Genomic DNA, 16,290 nt, shown 5'->3' on the forward strand with positions numbered 1-16,290 from the left:
GGCCGTGGGGACGAGTCTGGAGAATGTGCCAGTCACGGCCCGAAGCCCGGGAAGCAGAACAGCAGCAATATGGGGAAGGCGCAAAGACCCACCCAGATCTTTCTCGCTCATTTTCCCTGGTGGGCTGGTGAGGGCGGGACGGCAAGAAGGCACCTGCAGGGAAGACCAGCTGGTCATGGAGGAAGAGAAGGCGGGGAAAGGAGGCCTGGCCCTGGAGGAGGAGCAGGGCTGTGTTCTGGACGAGGACCACAACGGGCCTCCCCGGCCCGGCATGATGGCGGGATCCCCGAGAACACACAACCCAGAGACCAGAGCGCGTGGGGTCTGCCAAAGAGTAAAGCGGAAACAGAACAGAAAAGTTCTGCCAATCCATGCTCTCACCGCAACTCTCACTCATCACTCGTGAGGATACAAAACAGTAGAGCCACACACTGGAACACACTGTGAAATTCTCTTTAAACAAACTTACCTTTCTCCTCTCCCACGTATTTACAGAAGTGAAATGAAAATCCTACGTTCACACCAAAACCTAAGAGTGAATATTTATGCCAACTGTATTCACAATTGCCAAAAACTGGACCCAAATAGTCCCTAACAGGAAGTGGACGTACTGTGGTGGGTGCCTCCGGAAGACAGAATCCTGCTCAGCGATAAAAAGGAAACAGCTACATATATAAATGTACAGGTGATATATACAATGGCACAGGTGAGTAAAAAGGCCAGGAAAAGAAGTTAAAAAGGCCAGAATCAAAAGAATACATACCCTACAAGTCCATTTCTATGTTACTGCAAAGGCACAAAACTACAAGGACCTAACGCAGGTAAGCGGCTGCCACAGCCAAACAGGAATCAGGGACTTTTCAGTGAGATGGACTGTTCTGGATTTTGTTGTGGTAGTGGTCATGCCCCGGTGCACAACCGTCAAAACCCACTAAATGGGTGAATTTCACTGTATATAAATTAAACCTCAATTTTTAAAATTGGGGGGGAAAGTTGGGGGCCCAAGACAAAGGAAACACGAATAGGAAGCGTATGGCTAAAATAACTAGGGGCACCTGGGTGACTCAGTCAGTTAAGTGTCGGACTATGGGCTCAAGTCATGATCTCATGGTTCGTGCTTCTGAGCCCCACATCAGGCTCTATGGTGACAGCTTAGAGCCTGGAGCCTGCTTCTGTGTCTCCCTCTCTCTCTCTGCACCTCCCCCACTTGGGCTCTATCTCTCTCAAAAATAAATAAATGTTAAAAAAAAATTGTTAACTAAAGCAAGAGAATGCTAGATGAAAGATGCAAAGAAGTATAAAAATATGACAAAGCAGGGGCACCTGGGTGGCGCAGTCGGTTAAGCGTCCGACTTCAGCCAGGTCACGATCTTGCGGTCCGTGAGTTCGAGCCCCGCGTCAGGCTCTGGGCTGATGGCTCAGAGCCTGGAGCCTGTTTCCAATTCTGTGTCTCCCTCTCTCTCTGCCCCTCCCCCATTCATGCTCTGTCTCTCTCTGTCCCAAAAATAAATAAACGTTGAAAAAAAAAAAAATTAAAAAAAAAAAAAAATATGACAAAGCATTTATACTATTAAGACTAAGAAACCAACTGGAATGCTTAGTTTGAATTCTTTCAAAAATATATTCAGTACAGCAAAGAGATATGAGGTCTGAATCTTAAGGAAAACGATCTTAAAAACAAAATATAGGGGCGCCTGGGTGGCTCAGTTGGTTAAGTGGCTGACGTCGGCTCAGGTCATGGTCTCACAGCTTGTGGGTTCGAGCCCCGCATCGGGCTCTGTGCTGACAGCTCAGAGCCTGGAGCCTGCTTCCGATTCTGTGTCTCTCTCTCTCTGCCCCTCCCCCACGTGTGCTCTGTCTGTCTCTCAAAAATAAATAAAAATCTAAAAAAAAAAGAAAATTAAAAACAAAATATAATACATGATCAATGGGAAAAAATCATCAATCCAACAGAAAAAGTACTGCCTTCAGAGAGCTCATGTGATAATCACACAATCAAATGAACTGTTGAGAAATAACAAGTGCTACACTAAGAAAAAACAAAGCAGGATTAATGCGTAAAGTGTCACGGGGACTGTTTGCTTTGTCTTTCAGCCTACACTTTTATTGTGAAAAATGTCAAGCCTCCCCCAAAATGGGGAACAAGCCACGTATGGGTGAGGTGTCTACTCTACTTCCAAGTGGAGATGCCAAGCAAACGACGGAGAGGAAAGTCTGCGCCTCAGAGACAGGGGAACCCTGGAAATATAAGCGTGGAAACAGAAGGGTTCGTTGGCACGCAGACAGGACTTGGCCATCGCACTGGTAATGACCATTCCCAGCCAATGAGTACAGATGGCAGTTCACAGGCCGAGGACCCCAACTATAGAGGTACGGAGTGTCCGCAGAAGCCAGCAAAACCGTGAGGAGGCATGGGTGCCCAAAGCAAGAGTGAAAACATCTCAAGAAGATGGCAGTGGTCAACTGGTAAACGCTTTCATGCTTTTATTCACGTCTTTCACATGAGGTCTAAAAAACTCCAAGAATCAAAGCTGAATTGTACACAGACAGGTTTGAAAGAATGAAGAGAAGGAACGAGAGTATAAACTTACGTTTACAGGTAACTATCAAAAAGATCAATCGTTACGCTAGAAGCTCGGCGTTATTTCTTCAGCTAGGAAGAGCGAGCTGGGGATACTGTGTCCTGCTCGGAGGAGACGAGGGCCACGTGACCGTCTACTGCTCTGTTGTACGATCACCTAAGCCCACAGACGTGCTTTACCCCAATCACACACAGAGACATCAGTCACAAACCTAAAAGTACTTAAAAAAAAAAATTCCATCCGTATTTACATACCAAGCTTGTACTCTGAATTCTCTCTCTAGCCAACTCCCCGCCTGTCACTAATGCCCACGCCAGCTGCTTTCCTTCTCTGACCTGATTTTGACTTCTACACCAACAGAGACCAGGGAGCTCGCAGAGTCCTCAGACACCGAGCGCTCGAGGACTGGGACTGGCCGTTTGCTGATGTCCACTTCCGCTTCAGCATCCTCTTCTGCAGACTGTTCTTTGATTTCTGCTGTAAACAAGAGAATATAAAAAGTCACTCGTGCGCCGAAACAATCTTTGACGAATTCATCTATAAAGCGTACACTGCAAAAGAAGAATGAAAGAGCAACGGCACTACTTCATTAACGCAGGGAAAGTTTCTGTAAGTAATTGATGGCATGGCTTAGATTTACGCTCTACTGCAAAATGATCATCAAAACAATGTAAAACATGGCACACTGTTCTTTGTGCCAACTGACTCAGCCAAGTGTCATCTAGTAAAAACTGTTAACCTTATTTTTAGGATTATAGTGGTTCATCTATAGAACAAATGCATTTCAATGTAACTCACTTAAAATGTTGGGGGTGCCCGGTGGCTCAGTCGGTTAAGCATGTGACTCTTGATTTCAGCTCAGGTCATGATCTCACAAGATCAAGCCCCATATAGGGCTCTGTGCTGACAGTATGGGGTCTGCTTAGGATTCTCTCTTTCCCTCTCTCTGCCCCGCCCTCGTTTGCATGCAAGTGTGCGCGTGCTCTCTCTCTCTCTCAAAATAAACTTTAAAAAATGGTTCTTTACAAATAAAATCATTAATTTAAAAAAATCATTACAGTCTTAATTATCAGAGATTCTAAAAGTAAATGCTTAAACAGTGCCTGGGTGGCTCAGTTGGTTAAGCATCCAACTTCCAACTTCGGCGCAGGTCACGATCCCATGGTCTGTGGGTGCGAGCCCCGCATCAGGCTCTGTGCGGACAGCTCAGAGCCCGGAACCTGCTTCGGATTTTGTGTCTCCCTTCTCTGCCCTTCCTCCACTTGCACTCTTTCTCTCTCTCTCCCTCTCTCTCTCAAAAATAAATGAAAATGTTAAAAAAAAAATTAAAGTAAATAATTGAAATTCAGAGCACATCTGGACTCCATTGCCTTTTTCATTTATCCTCAAGACTCCAACCCCAGACACCTCACACATGCTCTATCATATCAGGAGGCAACCGACCAAATACCACGGCCTCTAGTATCATGCTTCTCTCTGAATAAAGTGACCCACCCCCTCTCTTAGACCGCATCACTGGACATTCCCAGGAACTGCCCTTCCACCGGCGCTCCAGACGCACCTCCACGCTCCAGTCGGTCCTTCTTTTCTAACTCGAAATTTACTGAGACCTTTCCCCACCACGACTCCAAACAAAAGAAACAAACAAAACGCACTTACAGTCCTTCAAGCTTCTCTTCTCCGTCTCTGCTTTCTCTTCCCAGTAAAATTCATGAAATGGGACTTTGGAGGGACTGCACCTTCTCTAACGGACAGCCTCCCACCGCAGTGCTGTTCTCTCCACCGCCACTGCCAGCAACGGAACTAACAGTCCAGGGGCTACCCGCAAACCTTCAAACTCTGTGGAAACTCATCTGGCACTAAGGACAGCCTCCTCCTCAGGGAAGTGTTCCTTCCCCTTTTCTAAGCGGGAGGTGTAACGGTTACTCCAGGCGTCAGAGGCGTAAAGACTGGCTCTCGAGTACCAGCTCTACCAGCTCCCATCTGTACAATTCATGGAGCCCCCTCTCGAAGTCTGCAGACCGACAACACGACCATATATCTCACGAGGTGGCGAAGGAAAATTAAATGACCTAGTATCTGTCTCTTCAGCTGTTTTCTTTCAGACCTCTAAGTGTGGAAACAGCCCCCGGGATGTCTTTTATGTGCTCTCTCTTCTTGAAGAACTTAATTGTTATCCAGGTTTTCAGTCTCCTCCGGACTTCATGGTCTTCAACTGCCATCTGTGGCCCCGGCCCCTCCCCTGAGTTGCAGACCTTACTTTAACTGCACTCTCGACATTTCTAGCAGCTTCAACACTAAATTCCACACCACATCTGATCTCGTATCTCTTCAGTCTGACTTTCCTCTGTGACTATCAAAATCTTCTAAATTCATAACGAATTTGAGGTAAGTATTTTGACAATTAATTTTGAGAACTATTAATTGTTCAGTTACAAAAACTACAAATAATCGTAAGCCTTGTCAAATCATAAAATGAATGATGAAATAAAGCATCGACCAGGCAGTCTGGGTTCTCCTATTTAAAACAGCATTGTTCTGGAGGGTCTGGCCGGCTTAGTCGGTGGAGTGTGCAACTCTTGATCTCAGGGTTGTGAGTTCGAGTCCTACACTGGGCTCAATTAAATTACTTAAAAATAAAATCTTTAAAATAAGTAAAAATAAAAATAAAATAGCATTCTTTCGTAAACCCGAAATAGAACAGTTAGCCATAAACCAAGTGCTTGTGGGCCTATCAATCAGATTGCCTATCTGATCTACCCCCAGCCACAAAACTGACACAGAGTGCCTAGAATCAAATCTACAAATATAAAATATATTTACAGCAAAGGATGATAAAAAGATTTGCAAACTTTACTAACATATTAAATTTCTTTATGACAAAAGACACCATGAACAAAATGAAAAAGGACATCAGAGATTAAAAGAAAATACATGTAGCTTTGCGCAGTGGCAGTATCGTAGCCAATGAGGTTTATCCGAGGCGCGATTATTGCTAATTAAAAGAAAATACATGTGATTTGTATACACCGATAGGTATTCAACCAGAATATGTAATGTAAAGAACTTCACCGGTGCACCAGGCATGGACAGAGGATAAAACCCATACTCTCTTTTACATGCAAATTGCAGTATGGCACTAACTTCTTAGCTACTGACTTTATTTCTCAACCTTCTTGGTAGCTAATCACGGCAAGTTATCACCAGCAGAGGATGACCAAAAGTCCCCATGCATCCTCTATGTCCCCTAACAGGAAGGGATTTGCCCTGGACTAAATGATGCTCCCTCTTTCCTGTGGGAAACAGGAACACAGACACATCAGCAACCCAGATGCAATGTTGCAGATGAGAACAACATTCTCGTGAAGGGCAGAGAAACAAGATGAAAGGAACGTGGGTCCAGAAACAACCACAGGGAGCAAAGATGACCCATCAGCCTGAACCTCTCACTTTCAGAAATTCTACATGAAAGAAAAATTAATGTGTTTTATTTACACCACTGAGATGCCCTGAGCACATGTTTGAGGCCTGTGTTATAGCACTTTAACCCAAGCCCCAATTAACACAGAAGCCAGTAAAAGGAGTGGGGAACTGCCAAAGCAAACACTTCAAATGTGGGTTGGTGATCAGGCAATGAGAAGTGATACTGGAGTCTGGAAATCACCTGACCCTTTTCATGCCGTATTTGGTAGATCTGTGATCCGCAATACGTTGGAGAGCAGATCGGTGCCTCCAGAGCCTAAAGCCCTAGGGGAGGCATCTGGAAAGATCCAAAAGTTATTTTGCGTTGCCTGTCCTCTGCCGCTTTTATGACCGAAAAGAGGAAGTAATACGATTCTACCAGACACATGGATTCCCTCTATTATATTCAAAGCACTATAAAATGACCATATTTAAAATGCCTTTGAGGAAGCATTTCCTTTCCACCCAGAGATGCCCTGAGCACATGTGGACATGCTCTTTTTGCACCATCCCCCTTCCTAGGCAAGGGTAAGAGTCAAGATAAGGAGAATAAGAGTACCTCAAAAGGTCACGAATCATAAGCCACACGGGCCAGGGTCATGCACCATTACATCTCCTGGCAGCATTCTTCTCCTCAGAGCCCACTCTGTTGAGCCTCCACCCCCAAACTGAACTCCATCCGACGGGGTGCAGCCTGTCTGCTCTCCGGTGTGTGCTGCTATCTACCACTTACAGCCTCTCGTCGAAATTTTTCTCCAAACTGTAGCACGATCCCAACTATTTCCTTATTTTCATCTCCTTCACAAGGAAAATGCACAACACTTTTAACATGTTTAGCAGCTCTTTTTGCTTATAACTAAGAGGAAACCAGTAGGCAGACTGTCTCTCCACGTGTGTCTGTCTCCCTGTCTCCCTCTCGTTCTCAAATTAGACCAGAAGGAGGTGGCAGGGTTAAACACGAATGTCAATGGTAGGTTCGCAGGTTTTCAGGTACGCAGTCCTTAGAAACTAGGCTCCCTGCATTTCAGAGGGGAAAAAACAGACTCAGACTACAGGGAGTTTGTGCTTCTTGTTTGGCTTGGTTTGTTTGTTTTAAGTGGGATCTGGAACGGGCCTGACCCACAAAGAAGGGAACAGTAAGGCAGGCTTCAGGAGTTCATGCTATTCTCCTTCTGCTTCCAGCTCTTACTGCCACTGAGTCGGCCCAGGATCCTACCCTGGATCTGCTGAAGGCACAGTAGGGATTGATGGATTTTTGGTTTGGACTTTGTTGTTCTGGTCATTTGTCTTCAAAGGAATAAGGAGAAATAAAGAGGAATCTCATGACCACTATCTGGGGGGCCAGAGCCAGCCACAAAATAGAAACTGAAAAAAGTTTCCCTAAATATGTGAAATGACACATAAAACTCTTCATTTAGCAGGATAAATTAGATCTTACTATCTGTCAAAGTCAAGGCAGGACAATTAAACTAATGTTTATGTCTCTCTCTTCTCCTGGCCCGAGCCTTCGAAAAGTTGCCAAAGTTTCCATCAAAAAGAATGAAATCTTGCCATTTGCAACTATGCGAATGGAACTGGAGGGGATTGTGCTAAGTGAAATTAGAGAAAGACAAATATCATATGACTTCACTCCTATGTGGAATTTAAGATACAAAACAGATGAAATAGGGGAAGGGAAGCAAAAATAATATAAAAACAGGGAGGGGGGCAAAAACATAAGAGACTCTTAAATATGGAAAACAAACTGAGAGTTGCTAGAGGGGTTACGGGTGGGGGGTGGCTAAACGGGCAAGGGGCACTGAGGAGGACACTCGTTGGAATGAGCACTGGGTGTTACACGTAGGGGATGGATCACTGGAATCTACTCCTGAAATCGTTATTGCACTATATGCTAACTTGGATGTGAGATAGATAGATAGATAGATAGATAGATAGATAGATAGATAGATAGATAGATAAAATAAGATCAAAAAAAAAACTGCCAGAGTTTCACAGCAGAATGTGAAACAGATTGCTCTGGTTGAAAATGATGTCATCCAGGGGCGCCTGGGTGGCTCAGTCGGTTAAGCGTCCGACTTCAGCTTAGGTCATGATCCCGCAGTCTGTGAGTTGGAGCCCCGCGTCGGGCTCTGTGCTGACAGCTCCGAGGCTGGAGCCTGCTTCAGATTCGGTCTTGGTCTCTGTCTGTCATCTGTCTGTCTGTCTCTCTCTCTCTGCCCCTCCCCAGCTCACACTCTGTTTCTCAGAAATAAATAAAAATGTTTTTAAAAATTTTTTTAAAGAAAAGAAAAAGAAGGGGCGCCTGGGTGGCGCAGTTGGTTAAGCGTACGACTTCAGCCAGGTCACGATCTCGCGGCCCGTGAGTTCGAGCCCCGCGTCATGCTCTGGGCTGATGGCTCAGAGCCTGGAGCCTGTTTCCGATTCTGTGTCTCCCTCTCTCTCTGCCCCTTCCCCGTTCATGCTCTGTCTCTCTCTGTCCCAAAAATAAATAAATGTTGAAAAAAAATTTTTTAAAAAAAAAAAAAAAGAAAGAAAGAAAAGAAAAAGAAAATGATGCCATCTAAATATCTAACCAGAGATGGTCTGGTGAAATGACTATAAACTCAGTGACAACTGATAGAATAGTTCTGATGCCAGTACTTGGTTATCCACAGTTCACTACTAAAAATGCACTCTACAACACCACCCTGTGCCTGTGTCTAAACCATAAAACGGCCCAGGCTCAGGCTCGGCTACTCTGCCAGCTTGCAGTTTTTGCATTTCAGAGCATTCTTTTCGTTCAAACGGCTAACAGCCCAAAACCATGAAATGGGAGTGCTTTTTACATATTAAAACTTCCAGTGTTCTATTTTTCTTTGATATAAAATATTCCATGTATCTTTCTCCTTATTTTGAACTTGATCTAAAATAAAGGCAACGCTGCTTGGTCAGAAAATGCTTTAAAGCCACAAAAGTCCACCGTGACCACGGGGATGACAGGGGATTTTATCCGTGGTCCTTACCTGTGTTTCCTATTGAACCACTAGGTGGCACATGTGCAGAGGTAACTACACTGAAGAACCTAATCAGGTGTGAGGAAGTTCCTAAGAGAACATGTACAGCCTGTGCGTCTCATTCAACGGCATTGCCTAAGAGCTGTGTAAATCTACGGGGTTACAATGGCAAATTAGATCTAACTCCTGCCCTTACACGATGCCATTCCTCCCATGACTCTTACTTAACCCCAAATGGTTGCTTTTGTGAATGAACAGCAAAAGGCTGTTTTAGTCTGCTGTATTAGTCAAAATCAAAGGCTTGGAGTCAAATGGTCCAGAATCTGCATTTCCAAGCAATGTGACCTTGGAAAGTCAGCTCAGCTCAATTTCAGTTTGTTAATCATTTAAAAGATAGCTAACACCACCTGGTATAAAATTGTCTTTAGGATTAGAAAAGACAATACGCGTAAAACATTCAGCCCAACGCCTTAAGTATATGGCAAATGTAGGTATGTGGTTGCTATTCTGATTATCTACATTCACACACTACATTTTATCTATTTACTTTCCCATCTAGTTGGGTATTACCCACTAAGATATCAAACTCTTCTTGATGTCAGATCACACATTATTAAATTATACTGTGGGAAGTGATAAGGATTAAGAGAATATTATCAGCTCCTGGTTCTGTGCTAGGAGGTAACAAATCATTATTTTAATTTTTTTAATTTTACTTTAGAGAGAGTGAGAGCAAAATAGTGTGGGAGAGAGGGGCGGACAGAGAGAGGCAGAATCTCAAGCAGTCTCCATGCTCAGAGCAGAGCTTGACACTGAGCTTGATCCCACAACCCTGGGATCATGACCTGAGACCAAAACAAGAGTGAGGCGCTCAAGCGACCGACCCACCCAGGTGCCCCAATAAATCATGACTTTATAATGATTTGTACCGAACAAAATTTGGAGTAACTACTGTGTACCACACCTTCTACTCAAATGGCAGCCTGTATAAAAATAGAGGCAGGGTTCCCATCCTGGATGGATCTAGTCAGTAGCTAGTGGAAGATAACAATAGGACAGCATACTTGTCAGGACGGATGTACAGGTGTAACGAGAATCAAGGGAAAAGGGGGGAGTACAGCTTAGAAGGCTTCAAAAAGGCATTCAAAGCCCAGCAAAAACTGAAAGGACAGGGGCGCCCGGGGGAGCTCAGTCAGTTGAGTGACTAGATCTCGGCTCAGGTCACAATCTCACAGTTCATTGGTTTGAGCCCCGCATCGGGCAGCACAAAGCCTGCGTGGGAGTCTATCCATCTCTCTCTCTCTCAAAATATATAAAAATTTAAAAATAAAAAATAAAAATAAATAAAATTGAAAGGACAAATAGAGGTATGCCTAATAGTTCTCTCACTTAATTCTTCTCTTCTAAAAAAGAATAGTAATAGCTGATATATTGTCCTCATTTAAAAGATAAGGAAACTAAAGTCGGACGGTGAAGCCAGCCTGAGACAACACATCTAATGGGGAGCAGAAGTGGGGTGTAAAATGAGGCTTGTGGGGACTCCACGGGGCAGGGCATCTTGCTACACCCACTGCCCAGCACAGTCTCTCCCCGAGTACGGAGCTTCCTGGATAGATTAATTTAAGGAGAAAGGTTAATATTTTACTAGCACCATGTTACGGAAGGAATCATTTGAAGATTCCTTCATGGAATATGAAGAATATGAAACGAAACCTGAAAATACGGTTTTTCTCTTTGTTTTTCAAGCACTGCTGGATAAAATTATCAAGATAGCATTTACCTCACAACCAAGTCGTAGAAATAATACGTTTTTATTTTGGACAATTAGGAAATTATTTCCTTCAAAGGTTAAATAATTCTTTGTATATACCCTAAAACTATATTCAGTAAACTCACCACCATAACCGCATAACAGACTATAAGATGTCAAAAATATTCCAGAGTCTTAAAAAAAAAAAAATTAAAGTTCCAGAGTCTACTTATGGCCTCCCTTAACAATACATAGCACATTCTTTCAAAGCACCCTCTTTGAATGAATTTTTAAACTGTATTTAATCTAGGGTTCTAGGATGTTGGGAGGGAAAATTCATTTTTATTTTACTAATCATTGAAATTTAGAATACTAAAAACTCATTTCATTTTGAATATATGCTCGAGCAGAGTGATACAGCGGTACCTGTGGCCCTGTCACCAACAGAAAGCAGGTAACTTCTTACCACATTCAGTGTTTGCAGATATATCATTTACCCTCATCATTACTTGAAAATTACAGTAATTATTAAATAGAAGTTACAATTTAAGTGTAAAGCTTTTAAAAACACGTTATACAGTTACAAATTTGGCTTTTACACTTTTCATAAAATTTCAATCTAATCATTTATCTATACAACCTTAAAAATTTTACTTTATTTATTTAAAAACTGTATTTGGAAAAGAGCCTGGGGTCAATGGCACTCCACTAGACGATGTGCTCTACAGAAACAGGCATCGTATCTGTTTTACAAACCATTCGGAGCAAAATCTGGATGACGTCCAATAACTGATTAATTATATATGATGCAATATCAAGGAAACAGACAAATCTCATTGTCTACATATACATAAAGAATCACAAAAAACACAGAGAAAAATACACACAGTATTTTACATGGACTAGTATTTACTAATTATGTTAGCAAACACCAGCATCTATTTTCTACCTGTTACCCAAATAATATGCCTTCTTTTATGCTTTAGTCAAACATTAAATAGAGAAAAAAATTATTTCTCTCTCCTAACCTCCTTTACCTCCACAAAATGGTGACACCATTCATGCTTCCCTTATACTAAGACTACAGAACAAAACACTGCTAAGAAAATGTGTAATCACACCCTTTCCGTCTTTTGAAACAGCAGTGGTCAAAATAAGCCTGCGTTCTGACAGTTGCATTTTCCGTTGTGTTTGTATCTCACTGAACCTAGTGTATCCCCTACATCCAAAATGTGTTGTAAAGTGGAAGAATCAGCACTATACACAGTCATCCCATCTTTATTCGCGAAAATACTTAAAATACTGACACTGATCAATAACATGAAGATAGTCACTACTGTCATAGAGCCAGGTAAAGATTTCAAACATAAGCAACCAAAAATAAATACACAAAAATGTAAAATACTGGTTTTCTCTTGGAGTTAACACTTTCACAGCTAACTTAGTCTCTTTATACTTATCCATAATTCTATAAATTTTCACAAATATGCATTATTGTTATCATTTTAATGTGATTTTTTAAAATGCAAACACAAAAGGATTAAGAATAAGAGTCCAACAATTATCAAGAACCAAAGAACACAGTGACATTAATTAAAACAGTAATTGTTAAAAGTTATCTGCTCTCTGGATATTTTAGTTGTTAAAAGTATGTCATTTAGTTTTCTATATGATTTTTTTAAAGTGTGTGGGTTTTTTTTTTTAAGTTTATTTACTTATTTTGAGAGAGACTGAGACAGCACAAGTACGGGAGGAACAGAGAGAGGAGGAGAAAGAGAATCCCAAGCGGGCTCCAGGCTGCCAGCGTAGAGCCCAATGCAGGGCTCGAACCCACACAGCCATGAGATCACGACCTGAGCCAAAACCAAGAGTCGAAAGCTTAACTGACTGAGCTACCCAGGGGCCCCTAAAAGTGTGTTCTTAATGGTTATTAATTGTTTGCAATTAATACAAGAAACTAAAAACCAACAAGTTAAAGATACATCTTCACCATATAATAGTTGTGTACAGCAATCTTAATCTTCTGAGTCTTTATTTGGCGTAAAAATTCAATGCAGATAATACAAAAAGAATACTTAAAGAAATATCTTGACAGTTAATGTTCAATAAATGCTTACCATATCCTAGGCGATGGTGTAAGTGAGTAACATGTGTTAACTTACTGAAGCATTACAATTATCATATGAAGATAGCTTCTAAGCCTGGGATTTTACACAAGCTACTAAGTTGGTCTGTTACTGTTTCATAGATGCTAGCAGAAGATACAGTCCTGGATCAAAGACAAAGGACTTTGGGGTGCCTGGGTGGCTCAGTCGGTTGAGCATCCAACTCCTGGTTTCAGCTCAAGTCATGATCTCATGGTTTGTGAGCTCAAGCCCCCCCCATCAGGCTCTGTACTGACAGTGTGGAGCCTGCTTGGGATTCTCTCCCACCCTCTCTCTCTCTGCCCCTCCCATGGTCTCTCTAAAAAATGAAAGACCAAAGGACTTTATTACTCAATGCACAGCAAGCAGCACAAGCAGGAGGATACCGCTGTCAGTTCCCTTTTGGCCCCTACATCTTATGGAGGCCACACCATGGGCCCAAATGAATGCCTGTGCTCACAGTGAACTGCGTTACAAGGAAGGAACAAAGAGTGTGGGGAACCCACTGCTTTTATAGTAAGCATTAAACATGCCCACTCTGTCCCTGAGGGAGGACAATGACTCATTCTACAAGGCTAGGTGCCTTTAGCACAAACCCTGAGAAATGGCCCGGATAAGGAACAGTCAAGGCCTACATTCTTGGCACACACAACAAGATATGTCAAGTGCAAGAGACCCATGGAGGAATATCTCCCAACAGCAGCTACTATCAACATTTCCATTTTACAGATAAGAAAGCAAGATAAGAGATTAAGGAACTTTGCTCAAGAATACAATGGGGGGGGGGGGGCGCATGGAGCTGGCTTAGTTGGTACAGCATGTGACTCTTGATCTCAGGGTTGTGAGTTCGAACCCCAGATTGGGTGTAGAGATTACTTAAGAATAAAATTAAAAAAAAAAAAAAAAAAGAAAAAGAAAAAGGAATACAATTAGAGGAGGAGCCTGGATTCCAACACAGGCAGTCTGACTCCAGAGCTGAATCTGCTAACCACTTCTCAGTGTGGTTAGTATGAGTTGAAGTGAAGAAATTAAAGAAAACAAAATAACTGCACAACTGCAAACAAGAGGGCGTACGTAAAGCAACAACTCTGAAAACTGTGTTAGCATGTGGAGGACCAACCTCAGAAAAATCTACAAACAGAAGAAGTGATGAAGGAAGATGAGTAACACATACAATGTGCATACTTACTACTGCTTGACAAAGAAAACGAAATGGAAAATATATTCAAAGATTCTGTGGAGGAGAACATTCTCCAAACAAAGGCAGGATCAAACCTGTGCACTTAATCTGCAGATCAAAGCAGCAGAAAAGAATGAGCTGCCCACCAGTCAGTTGCAGCCCTTCACAGGAGAAGCAGATAAAAGGTTAAGAAACAGATGGAGGGTTTCCACAACATGACCTATAAGTGTAACCTATGTAGTTAGAGACAGACATATGATCTAGACCGGTCCTAGAATTCTGTTTAGCTGATACACATGCATGCTCCCTCTGCTTTGATATGGATGAGAAATAACGTGGCACTCAAGACGGCATGTAGCCATCTTCTATCAAGAGAGGCTAGCCACAGAATGAAGCTAAATCAAAAAAAGAAAGAAAAGAAAAAAACAAAAAGACCAAAGAAAGAAGGATGGAAAGGAAAGAAAAAGGCAGAGAGATGCAATGAACCAGGACTTGATGAGTAGAATAAGCCTGAATAGGGTCACCTTAAACCCATGTCACCTCTGAGCATGACAGTATGTTGACCCATAGATTTCCTCCTTTCTTGTCCTTTGAATTCTATTATTTTAATAACAATATCTTAGCTGACCAAATATAATAAATGGATATCAAGTTTCATATACGATGCAAGAGGACAAAAGGGACTATACATTCTATTCAGTGCCCAGAAAAATTTACATAAGCCACATATTAGGATTCAAAGAAAACTCCCAGAGAATCTATTTCCTCTAACAGGAGACTAGGTAATTTGAAACAAGCCAACCACTAAAGACAAATAAGAAAGTTGACAGAAATACCTTAAAAACAAACAAGTCTTAAAAGCAACAACAACAAACATGAACAAGGCAGTGAGGAATTGCCAGATGAAGCTCCTGGAGAGAAGCAGTGAGGAAGGTGGGCCTCACACACCAGGCTGCATTTCCCACGGGCCAGTCGGCCCTCAGAAAGAGGCAACCGAGAGACTGCACTTCTGACTTAACCACAGACTTGGGCATGGTCCTAGAAGTCTACAACCATCAGGGAATGAGGGTTCGAGGATGGCAGGAGCCCCAGAAGGCTGGATGTTAAAGACTAAGAGTGAACCAGAAATAAACCAATACTTGCAAGGATTGCTACAAGCTGAGTCACATGCTCGGAACAGAAAATACACCCATGAAATCCAACTGAGGCGTCCCAGATTACTAGTGCCATTAAAGTACCTGGGGGAAAAAATCAGAGAAAAACCATCTGTGTAAAAGAAAACAGAACAAAGCAAAACAACAACAAAAAACCAACCCACAATTTTCTTCTATATATAATCTGTCGAATACACTGTCTGGTATACAAGCACATATAATCAGCTATGTGAGGAGACAAGGCAGCAAGAACAAGAGTGAGCAGAAACAATGGAAACAGAGGCTCCAGACACTGAAATAATCAAACAAAAACTCTAAGCCAACTGTATTTACTATGCTGAAGATAATAAGCCCAGGCATTAAAATTCTCAGGAATGGTTCTACCATAAAAAGTGATGCTGCAAATATGAAAGATGTTAAGAGATTTTAAAATAATAAATGGACTCGGTTCAAATGTTTACCAGCAGATTAGACCATGTCAAAAGGGGACATGTAAACTGGAACATCTGTTTAGAATGATCTGTCTAAAATAAAGAACAGAGGAACAAGTGCATTAAAAAAAATACAAAAAAAAAAAGACAATAAATGACAACAAATATAGTGACACAGTCGAATAAACATTTAATTAGAATAAAGAAAAATGTGGCAAAAGCAGTACTAGAATATATATCAGCTCAGAATTTTCCAAAACCAATGAAGATTTCAAGAAATCTCAAATTCCAAAATGTACAAAGTGTATAAAACCAACATAACATAAGAAAATTTAAAACTCGTAACAAAAATAAGGAGAAAACCTACACAGATACTGGAAATTTTATATGCGTTCTCGGACACCTCACAAGTCAAAGAAAAGATCCAAACTACAATTGAAAACAATTTAGAAAATAAGGAATAAGAGACGGAGTCAAGATGGGAGAGTGGTATGGGGGCCCTGAGCCTGTCTCCTCCCTAAACGCAGCTAGATCTGCATCTAACCATTTTTGAACACCTAGGAAATTGATCTGAGGATTAATGCAACAATCTGC

The 16,290-nt window shown here is 41.9% G+C and overlaps 1 protein-coding gene and 1 pseudogene across 27 annotated transcripts in view; one reads left to right on the top strand and one right to left on the bottom strand.

The window, feature by feature from the left end:
* Nucleotides 1-16,290, bottom strand: part of KMT2C (lysine methyltransferase 2C) — a 288,674-nt gene that overhangs the window by 171,629 nt on the left and 100,755 nt on the right. For 24 of the 27 annotated variants that reach the window (XR_007150131.1, XR_007150130.1, XM_047848674.1 and 21 more), the window contains one exon: nt 2,918-3,059. Coding sequence is in view for 25 of the 27 variants with exons in the window: in XM_047848674.1 (XP_047704630.1) it covers nt 2,918-3,059 (142 nt within the window). In the remaining 2 variants the exon portion in view is untranslated. The remainder of the gene's footprint in view (nt 1-2,917; nt 3,060-16,290) is intronic. The other 3 variants (XM_047848684.1, XM_047848676.1, XM_047848661.1) reach the window with 1 other exon arrangement.
* On the top strand, nt 5,521-5,652 carry LOC125161429 (uncharacterized; annotated as a pseudogene).

The sequence above is a fragment of the Prionailurus viverrinus genome, chromosome A2, assembly GCF_022837055.1.
Source record: "Prionailurus viverrinus isolate Anna chromosome A2, UM_Priviv_1.0, whole genome shotgun sequence".
NCBI classification, from domain to species: Eukaryota; Metazoa; Chordata; class Mammalia; order Carnivora; family Felidae; genus Prionailurus; species Prionailurus viverrinus.